The 18,234-nt window shown below is 38.7% G+C and overlaps 1 protein-coding gene across 2 annotated transcripts in view; it reads left to right on the forward strand.

Moving 5' to 3' along the window:
- Nucleotides 1-12,955, forward strand: part of IL18 (interleukin 18) — a 22,732-nt gene extending 9,777 nt beyond the window's left edge. The window contains exons 2-6 of one of the 2 annotated variants that reach the window (XM_008065572.1): nucleotides 4,134-4,220; nucleotides 5,020-5,031; nucleotides 9,121-9,255; nucleotides 10,729-10,862; nucleotides 12,737-12,955. In XM_008065572.1, coding sequence (XP_008063763.1) covers nucleotides 4,142-4,220; nucleotides 5,020-5,031; nucleotides 9,121-9,255; nucleotides 10,729-10,862; nucleotides 12,737-12,955 — 579 coding nt within the window. In that variant the 5' untranslated portion in view covers nucleotides 4,134-4,141. Of the gene's footprint in view, nucleotides 1-4,133; nucleotides 4,221-5,019; nucleotides 5,032-9,120; nucleotides 9,256-10,728; nucleotides 10,863-12,736 lie in introns of those variants that run through there. The other variant, XM_021716295.1, reaches the window with a different exon arrangement.
- Nucleotides 12,956-18,234: the final 5,279 nt, after the last annotated feature.

Consider the following 18,234-nt stretch of genomic DNA (forward strand, 5'->3'; position numbering starts at 1 on the left):
CACTCCAGTCTGGGCGACAGAGTGAGACTCCAACTCAAAAAAAAAAAAAGAAAAGAAATTACTTAATGGGTGCAAAGTACATTATTCCAAAGATAGATACGTTAAAAGCCCTAACTTCACCACTATGCAATATATGCCCATGTAACAGAATTACACTCATACTCCATAAATGTATACAAATAAAATACAAATACAAAAAGCTGGATATGTAAACTTGTCTTAATAAGTTCAAATGCAGAAAGAAATAAGTTATAATAACATCTTTGTTAAACACTTAAATTCACTGAAAAAAAAACAGCTTATGAAGCGTCTTTAAGAAAGCATGTTTACATTTGCCTTTTAAGCTGGATATATAAATCTGTTTCATACAAAAAGGAAAAAAACACACTGTAAATTAAAATATTTATTATTAAATAAATTTATTTTATTTAAATTTATTATTTTATTTGATAAAGTAGATTTAATAATGGTGGGTATAAGGGCCTAAACCTAAATAAAACTGTTAAACCACCAACTAACAAATATTTGGGTTAACTTAATTTGGAATAAGTTTCCTCAACTGAGTTTTAATTTCCTGCTTACTCTACCATACATGTTTGGCTTCAGATTATGTTAGAAAAAAATTTGAGCACAGATTTATAAACCTTCTCCTAGGTATCATTTAATTTGTAAACAAATTTTGTGTAATATATATGAGGGGACCCAAAAAAACCCCCAGAATTTATTTATACAAAAATGTATATTTATTCTTACATGTTTAAACTTCAGTCACCTTCAAAGTGTTCTTTGTCTGATGCAGTACACCTATTGGGATGCTTTTCTTACTACTCAAAACAGTTTTTGAACTTGATTATTTTGATAACTTTTAGTGCTTCTATCATTTTTTGTTTCACCTCTTCTGCATTGGCAAAACGCTCCCCTTTGAGGACTTTTTTCTTGGGAGGGGAAGTTACTTGTGACAAGATCAGGTGAATAGGGAGGGTGAGGTACGGAAGCCATGCCATTTTTGGTCAAAAACTGCTGAACACTCAGCTCAGTGTAGGCAGCTGCATTGTCCTGGTGGAAGAAACAGTCACCTGTTGGGCATAACTCAGGATGTTTCTTCGGCAAGTCATGACGCAACCTTCCCAAAACTTCCAAATAAAAACTTTGGCTGACCTTTTGATCCAGAGGAACAAATTCCAGGTATACTACAAGGGACCCGCCTTTCAAAAGATAATTATGGTTTTTTGGGAGTCCCCCCTCCTATGTGTTTTTTTTTATTAACACATGAAATAAAAAGATCTACTGGTGGAACTAATAAGTTCTGTAATTTCAAAGTAGTGATGAGCTTAAACCATATTTCAAGATCACTGCAACTGTAACACAATAGGAAATAGATATTTCTATTAGTGATAGAGTCACAGGTACTAATAATAATACTGTGGTTTTTTTCCTAAAACTAATAATGAAGGCTGCTACATATCAGCTAGAAGTTGGTGAAAATAAATATGTAGCTTTTTTCACATTCAAGTTCACAGATTTTTCAGCTATACGAAGTCTGACAATTAAGTTCACGAACTCATCCTAGAAAAAATGCTACATACCTCATTGCTGAATATCACTATGGTCACCTTTGAAGTACTCCCCTTGGGAAGCTATGCACCCATGTCAGCATCTAGTCCGCCCATTAAAGCAATTTTGGAACTCTTCTTCTGGAATGGCCATCAGAACCATCATCATATTACCCTTGATGTCCTGAATGTCATCAAATGTCTTCTTTTCAATATGTTCTTTGTCTTCAGGTAAAGAAAAAGTCACTAGGGGCCAGATCAGGTGAGTAGGGAGGGTGTTCCAATATAGTTATTTGTACAGTACTGACAATGTAAGCTCACAGTAGCAAGTTCACAAACTTAATGATCAGACCTCAACAAATAACGATGACAGCTCCAATGGCCATTCCAGAAAAAGAGTTCCAAAACTGCTTTGATGGGTAGACTAGGCACTGGCATTGGTGCATAGCTTCTCAAGGGGAGTACTTGGAAGGTGACCATAGTGATATTCAGCAGTGAGGTATGTAGCACTTTCTCTAGGATGGTTCATGAACCTAATTATCAGACCTTCATAGAACCCCTACTCTATGACAAAATTCTGAAAGAATACACACCATGTTGGAGCAGCGTAGGGTGGGGTAGGGGAGAAAAGCAAAAGTATTTGGTTTGTGCAAACATAATTGCGGTTTTTGCAAGTTGAAATTTGCCATTTGATATTGGAATACATTCTTAATTTGGTTATGTTATACATCATTTCAATGCACATTTCTCACTTTATTTTTTTTACTAATGACTAATTATTTGCTGCTTATTTTATATTTATTTTAAACTATGGAAATGATGTTAGGCAAAAAGCAAATTTGAGCAATTTTCTTATTCAAGGTCAAAATGGGTCATAAAGCAGTGGAGACAACTGCAACATCAACAAAGCATTTGGCCCAGGAACTGCTAACAAATGTGCGGTGCAGTGGTGGTTCAAGAAGTTTTGCAAAGGAAACAAGAGCCTTGAAGATGAGGAGTGTAGTGGCTGGCCATTGAAGTTGACAATGACCAGCTGAGAGCAATCATCGAAGCTGATCCTCTGAGAAGTTGCTGAAGAACTCAGCGTTGACCATTCTACAGTTCAACATTTGAAACAAATTGGAAAGGTGAAAAAGCTCAAGAGGTGGATGCCTCATGAGCTAACCAAAAATTAAAAAATCATTTTGAAGTGTCATCTTCTCTTTCTCTACACAACAACATCCATTTCTCAATCGAATTGTGATGTGCAATGAAAAGTGAATTTTATACAACAGCCGGTGATGACCAGCTCAGTGGCTGGACTGAGAAGAAGCTCTGAAGCACTTCCCAAAGCTAAACTTGCACCCAAAAAGGATCATGGTCACTGTTTGGTGGTCTACTGCCAGTTCCACTACAGCTTTCTGAATCCCAGTGAAACTGTTACATTTGAGAAGTATGTTCAGCAAGTTGATGAGACACACTGAAAACTACAATGCCAATGCCTGCAGCCTGCACTGGTCAACAGAAAGGGCCCAGTTCTTCTCCACAACAACATCCAATCGCACATCACAGAACCAACATTTCAAAACTTGAACAAATTGGGCTACAAGGTTTGGCCTCATCTGCCATATTCATCTGATCTCTTGCCAACTGACTACCACTTCTTCAAGTATCTCAACAACTTTTTGCAGAGAAAACGCTTCCACAACCAGCAGGATGCAGAAAATGCTTTCCAAGAGTTCATCAAATCCTGAAGCACGGACTTTTATGCTACAGGAATAAACAAACTTATTTCTCATTGGCAAAAATGTGTTGATTATGACGGTTCCTATTTTGATTAATAAAGCTGCGTTTAAGCCTAGGTATAAAGATTTAAAATTCATGATCTAAAACTGCAATTACTTTTGCACCAAACTAATAGCATTTTTAATGCTTTCAAATCCTGTATTACTTGATTTTTTTTTAACAGCAAGATTGTACATATGTTTTACTTGTGTAAAAAACATAGTATAATCCAGACTCCAGATCAGAAGCCACTGCTGCTCAGGGAGAAAGAGGGCCATCAAATGCCAGAATACTACAGCTGTCTCCCATCTTGCCCCTACCCCCCAGATGGAAATACCACTTTTATCATTGTTCACCTTTAGCACTTTGAAAATGAAATTATGAACCTTCAGCCTCCCACCCACAGAACCCACTGGTTGAAAGACAGGGATGTAACCAGTCCCTGGTTAAAGGACAGGATTAGGTATGTTTCTGGCATCTCAGATGCAGCTATATTTATATTGATAATATATTTCTGTTCCTCCAAGTTATACTAGAATAATAATTCAGTTTAATAGTGGGACATTTATCCACTCTTTATAATATTGTTTAATGATAAATCCTTTCTGAATTCCAAATATCTGATGATTTGTAAGAGAACATTAAACATGGGTATTCATAAGCTGAACTTCCTGGTATTTAGCAAATGTCCAGATTGTTCATCAGTATACTAGATGATAAACTGACTCCTAAATTTACTAGGTAATAGTAAAAAGTTTCTTTTATGTAAAAGGTACAATCATTGCTTCTTAACAGATAGCTCTTTGCTTTCATTAGGAATACAGATGGCTGCTGAACTAGCAGAAGACAATTTCATCAACCTTGTGGGAATGAAACTTATTAACAATACACTTTACTTTATAGGTAAGTCTAAAGCCATAGAACAAATACCAATTCAGATAAATGTATTCAACTAGAAAAGATGCTGTAAGGTGAACTATTAAGTGGCTCCTTTTTGTTACCAAATTCCACTGTAATATTAATGACTCTTCTCTAAAAAAAACTTTTTTTTTTTACCTCTAGAAGTTAACCATAATATGTCCAGGGTCCCAGCACCTTGTCCCACCACACGGCCTGGCACTCTAATTAGCAGTAACCCACTCTCAGGTGGCAGCAAGTGCATATTATGAAAATCCTGCAAAACTGGGTACATTGAGGAAATACAATTTCCCAAAGCAAATTAACAAATTATATAAGAGATTTTCTAAATCTAGAGTTCCATGAACTATACCATTTTTATATATGTTTGACAAGCAAAAATGTATTTTATGATTAATATTCTGAGCAATTTGGCTTCATTGGAAAGTTTTCCTTCTTTTGAAACTCATAAAAAATCCTTAGGTGACTTTTCATTTAAGCAATAAATGTAAGAGTAAAATCTATCGCTTTATAAAATTTCTTTTTAATCTACATATTGATATTTTTAAACTCTCAGTTCTTTATATCTAACTTACTTGAGAACACATTGAGTCTAATAAGCTTCATTTCATGGCCTTTTGGATTATATAATAGTCTGATGAAAGCCAACAAAGACCAACACCAGTAAAACAGGGGTTAAATAATGGGGAGCAGCAGCAAAGAGTAGTAAAAGGGTACAGCAAGAGGAAGTTCTGAGTTGAAATATAGATTTAACATATTTTGTTTTTCTCTTTTTCCTCCTTAGCTGAAGATGATGGTAAAGTATAAATTTATTTCACTTTCTTTGCAAATTAAGTGGCTACTTGAGACACATCTATATCATTATTATCAGCTGGGAGAAATTGTCCACATAGTACCAATCTATTTGGGAAGCTAATCTGACCTCAAAGGAATGTGAACTCAATGAAGATGACCAAAAGAGATATGAAGAAGAACTTCCAGCAAAATATGTTTCTCTGCACCTTAGGAAATTATCCTGCTTAGAATCTATGAAATAGAATTTGCCTGTTACATAGGAGGAAGTCATGAATTCTCTGGAGGACATAGGAAAGGGGGGTTGAGGCATCAGAATTGCCCAAAATCAGTAACATCTTCTTTCAACCTCCTCTCAGAAATGCTTTGGGAAGAAACCTGGGAGGCTTCCAGGGGCAGAGAATTCTGGAAGTAGAGGAAATCGGAATGGATAGGGCAAGCAGACCATGCTTAGAGGATAAAATCTGAAAGAAGGCATAGCATTTATGAATTAAGAGTAACTCAGGACGGAAGTAGACCGGGAGCAGAAGAATGATGAGAAAAAATGGAGTGACAAATAGGGCACAATCATTGCTTCTTAACAGATGGCTCTTATTCCAAAATGCGAAATTGGGACCTGATCTTGGAGATAATAGGGATTCATTAAGCACAGTGTTATTAGTTAGGATAAAGATTAGTTCTCTGTAACCAAGACATCCAGAAATATAGTAGCTGTGTAAGATTAAAAATTCTTATCTTAAAGTTTAAGCAGGCAGTTCAGGATTAGTATGACTGGATGCCACCTGACAAAGTTGGGATCTCAGGTTTCTTCGGTCTTGTTATTCCATCATCTCCTAGTTTTGATCTAATTCCCATAGCTGAAGATCATCCTATTTCCTGAGTCTCTATCCCAGTTATCAAGAAAGGGTCAAGATAAGAGGAAGACAGACCCATTCCTGTTAAAGACTCTACTTGGAAGTTGTACACATTAGTACCCTCATATTCTGTTGACTAGAATTTAGTCACATGACCACACCAATAAAATCTTTCCTGTGAGCGGCCATGTACCTCTTTAAAATTCAGAAATAACATTATTGCATTTAAAAAAATATTCTCTAACTTCAGTATAAATAACTGATGGTTCGCGGCTGGAGGTCAAAAAGAGGGGGTCAGTTAAGAAGCGATGGTGCTGTGAATTAAGTTAGGCACAGTGGAGTACTGATGAGGAGCTGTGAATGGATTTTAGAAATACTTGAATCAATACAACATGATTTGGGGTTGGATTTGGAAAAGGATGGAGAGGGAATCAGAAGAGATGATGCTTACATTTTTCACTTAGGCAATTTGTGCCATTTGGTGGTATAGGAAACACTGGAGGAAGAGCATTTTTTGGTGTATAAGAAGAGGAAGATAGATGATGAATTTTATTTTGGATCTTGAGATGTCTGTGGGACATCCTTGTGGAGATGTCCAGTAAACTCTTGTACATGGGTTACTGAGCCCAGGACAAGAATTAGGCTAGAGTCAGAGGTGAACTCATCCTAGAAAATGTGCTATATACCTCACTGCTGAATATTACTACACTCACTTCGATGTACTCCCCTTAGGAAGCTATGCATCCATGCCAGCACCTAGTCTACCTGTCAAAGCAATTTTGGAACTCTTTTTCTAGAATGGCCATCAGAGCTGTCATCATATTATCCTTGATGTCCTGAATGTCATCAAATATCTTCCTTTCAATATTTCCTTTATCTTCAGGTAAAGAAAAAAGTCATTGAGGGCCAGATTAGGTGAGTGGGGAGGATATTTCAATACAGTTATTTGTACAGTGCTCCCAATGTACGTGCACTTCGGCAAGTTCATGAACTTCATTGTCAGACCACAACAAATAACAATGACGACCTTGATGACCATTCCAGAAAAAGAGTTCCAAAATTGCTTTGACAGGTAGACTAGGCACTGGCGACATCAGTGCATAGCTTCCCAAGGGGAGTACTTTGAAGGTGATCATAATGATATTCAGCAATGAGTTATATAGCACTTTTTCTAGAATGATTCGTGAACCTAATCATAGGATCCAGTATGCCTAGAAATGGCATCTGAAACTATAGAAATAAAAAGACAAACCAGAGGAAATATGTGGAGTGAGAGAGTAAAAGCCAATTATTAAACTCTTAAGGAATGCCTATGTTTAAAGGATGTAGTAGAAAGAGAAGTTAATAAAGAACAGAGCAAAAGGGAAGAAGAAAAACCAAGAGAATGCCACAGACTCTCAGGAGGGCAATTTCAAGATGGCAGTGAAAAGCACTGTGTTGAAATTTGCAGCCTTGATCATCGAGGGCCTGAAAGCAGCTATTGGATTTAGCAACAGGGAATTTGGTGATCTCAGTGAAAGCAGTTTGGTGGAGAAATGGAGGCAGAGGCAGATTGCAGTAAGTGGAAAGTGAGAGAAGGATACAGACAATTCTTGCCAGAAGGATGTCTGTTAAAAGGAGGAAACAGGATTGCTGCTACAGAGTGAGATAAGATGGATGGAGGAGCTTTAAATCTCAAAATGAAGAGCTTTATGCTTTTTTATTATCAAAATAATGTGTTTGTTATAACTAATTCAGGCAATAAATAATGATAATAACATGAAAAATAAGCCGGGCTCAGTGGTTCAGCCTGTAATCCCGCGCCTTTGGGAGGCTGAGGTGAGTAGATTGCCTGAGCCCGCGGGTTCGAGACCCGCCTGGGCAGTGAGACCTCATCTCTACAATAAATCAAAAAAATCAGCCAGGCATGGTAGCGCATGCCTATAATACCAGCTACTCGGAAGGCTGAGGTGGAAGGATTACTGGACCCCAGCAGGCGAGGCTGCAGTGGCCAGAAGCGGCCACTGCACTCCAGTCTGGGCGACAGAGTAAGACTCCAACTCAAAAAAAAAAGAAAAAAAGAAAAAGAAAAACATAAAAATCACCCAGAAATAATAACCATCATTCTGACGTAGTATTTTTATACTTCTTTAAATTTATTAATATATATAAATGCTTATAATTTTATTAAAGGAGATTATGCTATACCTAAACTGCTTTTTTAGTTGGTAATACATATGGACATCTTTCCACAGCAATGAATAATTACAATTAAATCCATAACATCCCATAGTAAGGGCATATCTTTGTCCTTTTGATGACATTCACATTGCTTTCAGTTTGTTGTTAAATTATTAACAGTGTTCCCATAAGCATTCTGGTACAAAACTATTAACACATTTGTCTGATTGTTTCTTTAGGATAAAATCCAGAAAGTAGAATTGCTGGGCTGATAGAAGAAAGGAGATGGTGGGTAAATCAAGGTCTCAGTAGAGGATACATACAGAGCACAGATAGGATCAACCTTAGATACCAGCAGGGATGCCATCACGTTCCCTTGAGACAACAGGGGTAGAAGAAGCAACTGGTGATGCCAGAGTTAAGTTTGTCCCTGGAGTAGCAGGAAATCATTTGTGGAAAGTAAGAGCAGAGGTGATGGTAGAAAGGTCCTGAAGAGAGTGAAGAAGATTTGAGATTGCATCTACAAACTATGGAAGAGAGCGCTGAACTGGAAAATGAGAGAAGTATTGACGGTTGGTGTGCTTGTAATGGCACCTATTGGAGCGTTTGCATAATTGTTCACCAGCAGCGCTCAGCAGCCAGGCTTGAAGTTTTGTAGCAGAAAGACAAATAAGTTAGGGATTTAAAATAGTGGCAGGATGGTAGATGAAATGATGAACCATGGGAACCAGCTGCATAGGGAAGGAAGGGAAGGCAGAAGAGGTTAAAGAGGGAGGAAATATAAGAATCAGGAGCCTGGAGGACACGTAAGAAAACCGAAAGGGTATCCTGAGTCCAAGGTTTTGTCAAAAAGACTGGTCAAAAAGTAGGCTATTTGGAGTTGACAGAGTAGAGCAGTTCTGAGTGGTAACAAGAAATTGAGTGTGCCCTTGGAAGTAGGTCACAGAACAATAGGCAGTCTTATCATAGCTGCTTCTGGAACAGAAGATTGTAATGTTAAAAGTTTTTGAAAGCTGAAATGTATAATTAATTGTAGGTTAAGAAAAAAATACTTTTTAAAAATCTAATGTATCTTGTAGAAAACCTGGAATCAGATTACTTTGGCAAGCTTGACTATAAATGCTCAATCATAAGAAATTTGAACAACCAAGTTCTCTTCATTAACCAGGGAAATCATCCTGTATTTGAGGAGATGACTGATTCTGATTGTAAAGGTATTTCTTTTTATTTTCAAACACAGAAATGACTAGCTACTTCCTACTTCATTTTACTGCCTACATATTTCTATGCTTGTTCCTATCCTTAGATGAAAAGTTACAGGAGTAATAATTTTACTTACAAGAAACTTTATAAGGCATCCATATTTTTTAGTTGGGATGAAAACTCGGATGCAATGCAGACATTGCTAGGGGTTGCGCCACCTTGCACCTAAATTTGGATCACCAGTCCCTTCATTGTAACTGCATTAGCTGAATGAAATCTCTAGTTGGGGCCTTAATTCCTGCTGGTTCTAACTGAAAATGCTGATAGGGTTTTCCAAACAAGCAAAAAAAATACACGTGCATTTCAAATGAGTCTGTCTTCCCCCTGGAGCTTAGAGTACCTTAGGAAATTAAGTGGCCAGGCATAGTGGCATGCATCTGTAATCCCACCTACTCCAGAGGCTAAAGCAGGAGCATCATTTGAGGCCAGGTCTTTGGGACTGTAGTACACTGTGATCATGCCTGTGAAGAGCCAGTGCATTCCAGCCTGGGCAACATAGCAGGCCCCGACGCTAATTTTTTTTTTTTTAAGAACTTTAAAAAAGAAAGGAAAATGATTGCATTTATTGTGCCTTCCAAAGTAAGAATTTCAAATATCAGCATTTTAAGCTGAAGTGAAACAATGAATAGTCTTTTTTTTTTGAGTTGGAGTCTCACTGTGTTGCCTAGGCTGGAGTGCAGTGGCATGCTCACGCCCACCGCAGCGTAGACCCGCTGGGCTCCAGCAATCCCTCTGCCTCAGCCTTCCAAGTAGCTGGAATTACAGATGCGCGCAATCACACCCAGCTAATTTTTTATTTATTGTGGAGATGAGGTCTCACCAAGTTGCCTGGGCTGGTCTTGAACCTGTGGGCTCAGGCAATCCATCCACTCACTGCAGCCTCCTAGAGTACTGGGATTATAGGCTGAGCCACCGAACCCGGCCTGCATTCTTGAAAAATACTAAATTTTTGCCTTAAAGATATTTTAATATTCTATTTAGCCAAAAGTTGAAGACACTCTTTTAGAATTTACAAAAATTTTTAAACACTCAAAAAGTTGCTGCATGATGTGAGTCCATGCTCCACAGCAGTTCTCCTCAGTTCCTCCCACCAGTCCCTGTGTTCCCCACATCCCAGGGTTTCTCTTCCTCTGCAACTTAGCACCTTTCTTCTGTTCCAAGTTCTCTGTACATTTTCTTTTTTTTTTTATAAATTAATTTGCTTTCAAAAAAAACCAAGTTGCTGCATGTGTGTTATAACAAATGTTTAAATATGTCTTAAAGAATTTCTGACCAACTATACAGTCTCCTGCTAACTGGCCAAATCTCAGAGTGCAGGACTGAGAACAGAGTCTATCAAGGACTATTCTTTGATTAAATTTCCACAAATATTTTTTGCAAAAATTCTTCTAACTCGTGTTCTCACTTATTAATGTTTGTTTCAGATAATAAAGAGCAGACCGTATTTAGGATACATATGTATAAAGATAGCGATGCCAGAGGTATGGCTGTGGCCATCTCTGTGAAGTATAAGAACACCTCAACTCTCTCCTGTGAGAACAAACATCTTTCCTTTAAGGTAAGACAGAGCCTAACTTTGTTTTTCTATCATATGAATAGACAAAATGAGAAAACTCAAATATCCTCAGTCCAACCTTTTGTCTAGACAGGAGTAACAGGAAGCAAAGAACCATTAACATGAATAGTTAGTAAAAATTATCACACTCTTTACCTATTGTGACAACATTATGATTTTTCTGATTCTGTCACAGGGATTACTTGTTTCATAACCTACATCTTCTGAATATCCAGTTTATATAAATAATAATACAGAATGCATATGTTTATTTAAGAATAACATGTGACTTTCCAGAATAAGTTTTGCTACATAGAATGAAGCTAATTATCCTTCTATAAGTCCACTCCTTTGTAAATTGTGATGAAAATATTTTAATCCTTAATTGTTTCGTTCCTGCCCCTTAGCCTAAGTCTTGGATGCAATCTTCAGCTTCCAGTTCATGTATGTTATTTTTAATGTTAATCTAATAGAAGAAAATGAACAAAAAATTACAGCTGTAAAAATAACACTGTAATTATCTCAAAGCCAAGTATAAATTATTTCTGGTCACTATTTTTTCTCTGTTATTCTCATTGTTTTCTATTATTTCTCTCTAGCTTCTTCATTATTAATAGATAAGCCACCATAAACTATAGCTACAGACTGACCTAGAAAACTTTCCTCCCAATTGTAACCAGGGGTGCTTACAAATTGACAATGCTTTGTAGGAGAATCCCGCATTGAGAAGACTCTTTCTGACCAGAAATTTGCCAATAAAGAACTGCTGTTAGGATTCTCCAAGGTTGTTGGGATTGTTTCTACAACCATTTGCTGTGTGCCTTCCCAGTGATAATAAGTGGTCAACATCAAGACTAAGAAAGTTACTGCCCTCGGATTTCCTTGCCTCTATTCTGAAACATGACATTGAACTGTGATTAAAGAGATCACCTGTTGTATCTATCAACAATCTCTCTTCAACCATAACTTTCCATGCTAGTTCATCTTCCTCTGTAATGTTACTAGAGCTTTTGAAGTTTTAACTAAGGAGTATTTCTCACTTCTACATTAAACTACAGCTTAGTCCCAAATTGATTCTTACAGCTAGGGACTCTTCCTAAATTGTGGCATACAGAAGACACAGGCAGAAGTAGATGCCTATGGGGGAATAGTTTCTGCTGTCATCAACTTAGGATGCTTACTTGTTGTTAAAGGACAACAATGGTCAAGAGTTATGACTGTCAGTTCCATAACTGATTGAGAAGTTGGAGGTACCCTCTAAAGTCTTTCAGGCATCTTAGGAGGAGGATGAAATGCCATTTTAATTCTAGGTTTCTTTCTTCTGGTCCTTAGGATCATAAGCCCAAATGTCTACTGGTTCCAGGCTTAATATGGAAGAACTTTGGGTGATGTCAGCGTATTCTGGTCCATCCTGAAAAGTAGACATGACACAATATTAGAAGTGCAGGCAGTATTGGCAATTGGATGACCAGAAGAGAGAGAGTTTCAAGTACTCTAACTATTTCTCACAAGACCCAATTCTGTGACTGAAAGATATAGGAATCAGCATTTGGCCTTCCATGGCAGGTCCCAGCCAAGTAGATTACATTCAGAACAGAAATTCAAAACTACTGTGTCACCAGAGTGCTTGGCAGGGAGACTGAGCCAATACAGCAGGGCTATATAGGACTCCAGACTTAGCCCTAGAATAAGCATTGTGGCTATTTCCTATAAGAAGCAGAGGAGATCACTATTGCTCTGTTCAGAGATGCTTTTTCTTAACTCTTGAGAAGAAGAACTACTTTCATTCTGCGTGGTAATATACTTTGAAATAAAGTGCATATATGCAAATCGTTCATGCCCTAAAATAATTAGGTAATGGTTTTTTTTCTCTACAGGAAATCAGTCCTCCTAATGAGATCAATGATACAAAAAGTGACATAATATTCATCCTGAAAAGTGTTCCAGGACATGATAATATGCTGCAATTTGAGTCTTCATCATACAAGGGATATTATCTAGCTTGTGAAAAAGAGAGACAACTTTTCAAACTCATTTTGAAAAAAGAAGATGAAAGGGATAAATCTGTAATGTTCATTGTTGAAAACAGTGACTAGATATCAACATTTCATAATGTGAACTTTCTGAGTTTCTAAGTTTCAGAGAGGTTTTCAGAGTTCACAATCCTGTAACTGAAGAGAATAAATAAACGTTCACAAAACTAAATTGATTCTCCTTTATCCAAGTGAATCAAATATTTGTATAATGTTGTAAAAAATATATATAGATTGAAAAAGCATGCTACATTGTTCATTGGCTTACAGAGTATACTCAACAGGATTGTTTTTAATCTTTTAGGTTCTTGGTCCTAATAACAAAATATGTTGATACTTGAATTTTCTAGTTTTTAAGAATATTATTGCAGCATTATTCACAATAGCAAAAACATGGAACCAACTGTGCTGTCCATCAAAAGAGGACTGGATTTTTTTAAATGTAGTACATATACACAATGGAATATTATGCAGTCATAAAAGGACAAAATTATGAACTTTGCAGCAACTTGAATGAACTTAGAGGCTATAATACTGAGTGATCTATCACAGAAACAAAGAAGCAAGTATCACATGTTCTCACTCACAAGCAGAACTTGAACAACTATCGTAATACTATAAGAAAGCCATTGGCAGTCGTGTGAAACTGCCAGGGGCGGGGGGGAGACACCTCATCAACAAGGGTACCTGCATAATAAACATGTGTACACCTAACCTTGAATTTAAAATTAAAATTTAATTTTAACTTCCACATATTTAAAAATTTTTTTAAAGAAATTTTCAAAAACCCACTGTTTTTTTGTTTTTTTTTGAGTTGGAGTCTCTGTCAACCAGGCTAGAATGCAGTGGCATACTCACAGCCACTGCAGCCCTGACCTGCTGGACTCAAGTGAGCCTTCCACCTCAGCCTTCCAAGTAGCAGGAAACACAGGTGAGTGCCACCACTCCCAAATAATCTTTTTTTTAATTGTAGAGATGAGGTCTCACTAAGTTGCCCGGGCTGGTCTCAAACCCCTGGGCTCAGGCAATCCTGTCGCCTTCACCTCCCAAGGTGCTGGGATTATAGGCATAAGCCACTCTGCCCAGCCAAAACCACTGAGCTTTTTATAAGGAGGCCACTTCACTTCACTTGATAAACTTCAGTGAAGTGTATGTGGGTGTGGGTGTGTGTGTGTGTGTGTGTGTTTTAAGTCAGGATCTCACTTTGTCACCCAGACTGAAGTGCAGTGGCATGATCATGGTTTACTGCAGCCTCAAATTCCTGGGCTCAAACAATCCTCCTGCCTCAGCCCCTCCAGTAGCAAGGATTACAGGTGCATGCCACCACATCCGGCTGATTTTTTTATTTTTTGTAGAGACAAGATTTCACTATGTTGCCGAGGCTGGTCTCAGAACTCTTGGACTCAACCGATCCTCCTGCCTCAGCCTCCCAAAGTGCTGGGATTATAGGCATGAGCCACTGCACCAGTCATAAAGTCAGTATATTTTTTAAATTGTCCATTTGATCCTGAATTCAGCCAGCAACATGAAAAAGGATTATACCCTCTGTCCAAATGGCATTCATCCTGCATACAAAGATGGCTTAATATCCTAAAATTAAATTAATATGGTACACATATTAATAAAAAATAAAAACCACATTATCAACTCTTTTTTTCTTTTTCCACAATTCCTTGGTGAACACTATCTTAATAGATGCAGAAAAAGCATTTGGAAAAATCCAATTCGTATTAAAAATTTTAAATAAACTTGAAAGAAAAGAGAACTTCTGCAGCATGATAAAGACATCTGTGGAAAACCTACAGCTAGCATCATACTTAATAATGAAAAACTGAATTATTTTTCCCCTAAGATCAGGAATAACGCAAGCATGCCAGATCTTGCAACTTCTGTTCAATATCACACTGGAGGTTCTAACCAATATTAACAGATAAGAAGTAAAAAGGCGTCCTAATTAGAAAGGAGGACTTTATTTGCAGGCAACATTGTTCTTCATGTGGAAAATTCTAAGGAATACACACACACACACACACACACACACACACACACACACACACACACACACTCAGTAAGGAGGAGTTTCATGATCCCCGGCCTGGGAATAACCATCACTGTCAGGGTGTCAGGAGGGAAGGGCAGGGCCTTTCCGGATCCTGGTAGGTAAGGGCGTGAGGTGTTATCCAGGTGGGAAAGAAATGCTGAGCTGGCAAGGTCACTGTGGTGCTTCTGGACACCGTGCACCACCCCCACAGCTCTCCTCAGGGTTGGGTCCAGCGGGTGTTGGTGTTCTCTCTTCTATAGTGAATATTTAACCGTGTAAGACGCTGAGGTTAGCAGCCACTGCTGAGTGGCAGGCAAAATCCGAAGCCACAGATGTTACCCTCTCTCTGCCCCTCACCTCAGAGACCTGAGGCTACAGACGGGACCCCAAGACTTCAGAGAGCTTGGGAGTGTGTACATTTCATCAGCTGACTTGCCTTGTCTGTAAGAAAGTATTGTCTCAGAATGCATACATTCCTTTCTTCATTCCCTCTTATAGATTCCTATGTTAAGCACCCACTATGGTCTAGGTCCTCCACTAGGTGCTGGGGATATACCAGTGAATAAAACAGGCAAAGGTCCCTGCCTCCAGAGCCAACAGTCTACCAGGGAATAGAAAAACAATAAACAAGAAACATAGTATATATGTTAATTACATATGTGCGAGAGGGAGGGCCAAAAAACCCAGAGTTTATAAAAAATTGTGTATTTGTTCTTGCATGTTTAAACTTCAGTCACCTTCCCAAGTACTCTCCGTTTGATGCAATACACCTATCGAGATGCTTTTTTCCACTGCTCAAAACAGTTTTTGAACTCGTCAGTTTGGATGCCTTTTAATGCTTCTGCCACTTTCTGTTTCACCTCTTCCACATCATTTGAACATTCCCTTTTACTTCCTAATTTTAAAACTTACTGTAAAGCTAAAGTCACGACCATTTAGTACCAATATAAGGATAAATATATAGATTAAGGGAACAGATTTGTGAGTACAGAAATAAACCCTTACGTTTATGGTCAGTTAATTTTTGATGAAGGTGCCAAGGCAGTCCAGCCTGAGCAACAGAGTGAGACCCGTCTCTAAATCAAAAAAGAAAATTAAATCTCATAATGTGCTGCTATCTTATCAACAAGCTTTGTTTAGATAAAATCAACATTCTTAAGATTTTTTATAATAAAAAATAACAACGAAGCAGCACATACTATATCTGAGAGTAGCTTTGTTTTATCATCCCTTACCGGCTGTCTCTGACCTAAATTGAAGAAACTGAGTCCAGGTATGGTGACTCACCCCTGTAATCCTAGCACTTTGGGAGGCCAAGGTGGGAAAACTGCTTGAGGCCAGGAGTTTAAGGCCAGCCTGGGCAACATAGTGAGTCCCTATCTCTACAAAAAAAATATACATTTTTTTAAATTAACTGGGCATGGTGGTGTGTGCCTGTAGGCCCAGCTACTTAGGAGCCTGAGGCAAAAGGATCCCTTAAGCCCAGGAATTTGAGGTTACAGTGAGCTATGGTTGTGCCACAGTACTCTAGCCTGGGTAACAGAGCAAGACCCTGTCTCGAAATAAATAAATAATTTAAAAGATTTTTTTTTTTCCTAAATGGAAAGACTGAGTTGTGCCCTTTTATGTTCTAAGTTCCTTTATTCTCGCTTTCTTATACCTTGACTCTAATAATACAATGTGACCATTTAAAGGTGCAATGTGAGAAGATGACGGCGAGGAGAACGGGTTTGGGAGTCAAATGAGCTTGTTTGACTCCCATCACCCAAGATTTGTCCCTGAACCAAAGTAGACAAGAGCTGGGTACTTTGGACACAACCCCTCTGAGGCTCAGTTCCCTCAAATGTCAAATGAGAATGAAAAGAAATGTCTGGCCAGGCTCAATGGCTCAGCCTGTAATCCCACCACCTTGGGAGGCCGAGGTGAGTGGATTGCCTGAGCCCACGGGTTCAAGACCAGCCCAGGCAACTTAGCGAGACCTCGTCTTTACAATAAATCAAAAAATTAGCTGGGCGTGGTAGCACACGCCTACAGTTCCAGCTACTTGGAAGGCTGAGAGGGAAGGATCACCTGAGCCCAGCAGGTAGAGGCAGCAGTGACCGTGAGTGTGCCACTGCACTCCAGCCAGGGCAACAGAGTGAGATTCCAACTCAAAAAAAAAAAAAAGGAAGAAAGAAAAAAGAAACTAAATATCTACCTCATAGGGTAGATGCACAGGTTAAATGAGATCAAGCTATCTGTGGTATCTGGCTTGACTGAGTGATATGATTAAAAGTATTATTTAGGCTGGGCTCGGTGACTTAGTTTGTAATCCCAGCACTTTGGGAGGCTAAGGCAAGTGGATTGCCTGAGCCTGCAGATTCAAGACCAGCCCATGCAACTTGGTGAGACCTCATCTCCACAATAAAATTTTTTTTTAAATAGCCAGGCATGGTAGTGCACACCTATAGTTCTGGCTACTTGCAAGGTTGAGGCAGAAGGATCACCAGAGCCCAGCAGGTAGACGCTGGGGCGGCCGTGAGCGTGCCACTGCACTCCAGCCGGGGCGATGGAGTGAGACGCCAACTCAAAAAAGAAAAAGCATTAGTTCCTTTCTTACACTTCTTCACGCAGCCCCCGCCTGCTTGCACCTGAACTCGTCCGTGCACACACACGTGGCCTGTCAGAGAAACAGGGCCTTTCCTCCCTACAAGAACTAACCTCTCTCCCTGCTCAATTATATTTCTTCCCTGCAGCATATAAACTCATTTCTCACCCTGAAGGAATAAAAACATCATGGCCTTGCCACCATTCTTTCTGATTCTCAGACATATGTTGCTTTTTCCCTGTCTTCTCTAAACACATGTGCTTTATAATTGGAAGAGATGATGTCAGGACATAAAAGACTGCTTTGTTTTGCTTGTTTGTTTTCCACATTTTATACTCCTGATTTTGTTGCATGAAAGAAATTCAGTTTAACCTAATCTGCAGAACGTAGCAATTCACAGTTTGGATTTCGCTAAATCTACTTTATGATTGTCTCTGGGACTCTCAAAACCCATAGAAGTGAACAAAATGTTCTCCTCACATCTGCAGACATGTGCAGCATTCAGCCTTTGATGTGTCCTCCAATGCTGATAGGGTTGCTCATGGATGGGCCCTCACCCTTTTGGGTGGACTGTCTTTTGTCTAGGACCAAATATCTCACAGAGCTCAGTTCAGGACACAAGAAAGTGGCAAAAATCAAAGGCATGATGGGCACTGGAAATCATAAAATTTGTGACAAGATGCAGTGAGACTCTACCTGCTCCCAGAGAGTTCC

This window comes from Carlito syrichta, unplaced genomic scaffold (assembly GCF_000164805.1).
Source record: "Carlito syrichta isolate Samal-C Ts95f unplaced genomic scaffold, Tarsius_syrichta-2.0.1 Scaffold308670, whole genome shotgun sequence".
Classification (NCBI taxonomy): domain Eukaryota; kingdom Metazoa; phylum Chordata; class Mammalia; order Primates; family Tarsiidae; genus Carlito; species Carlito syrichta.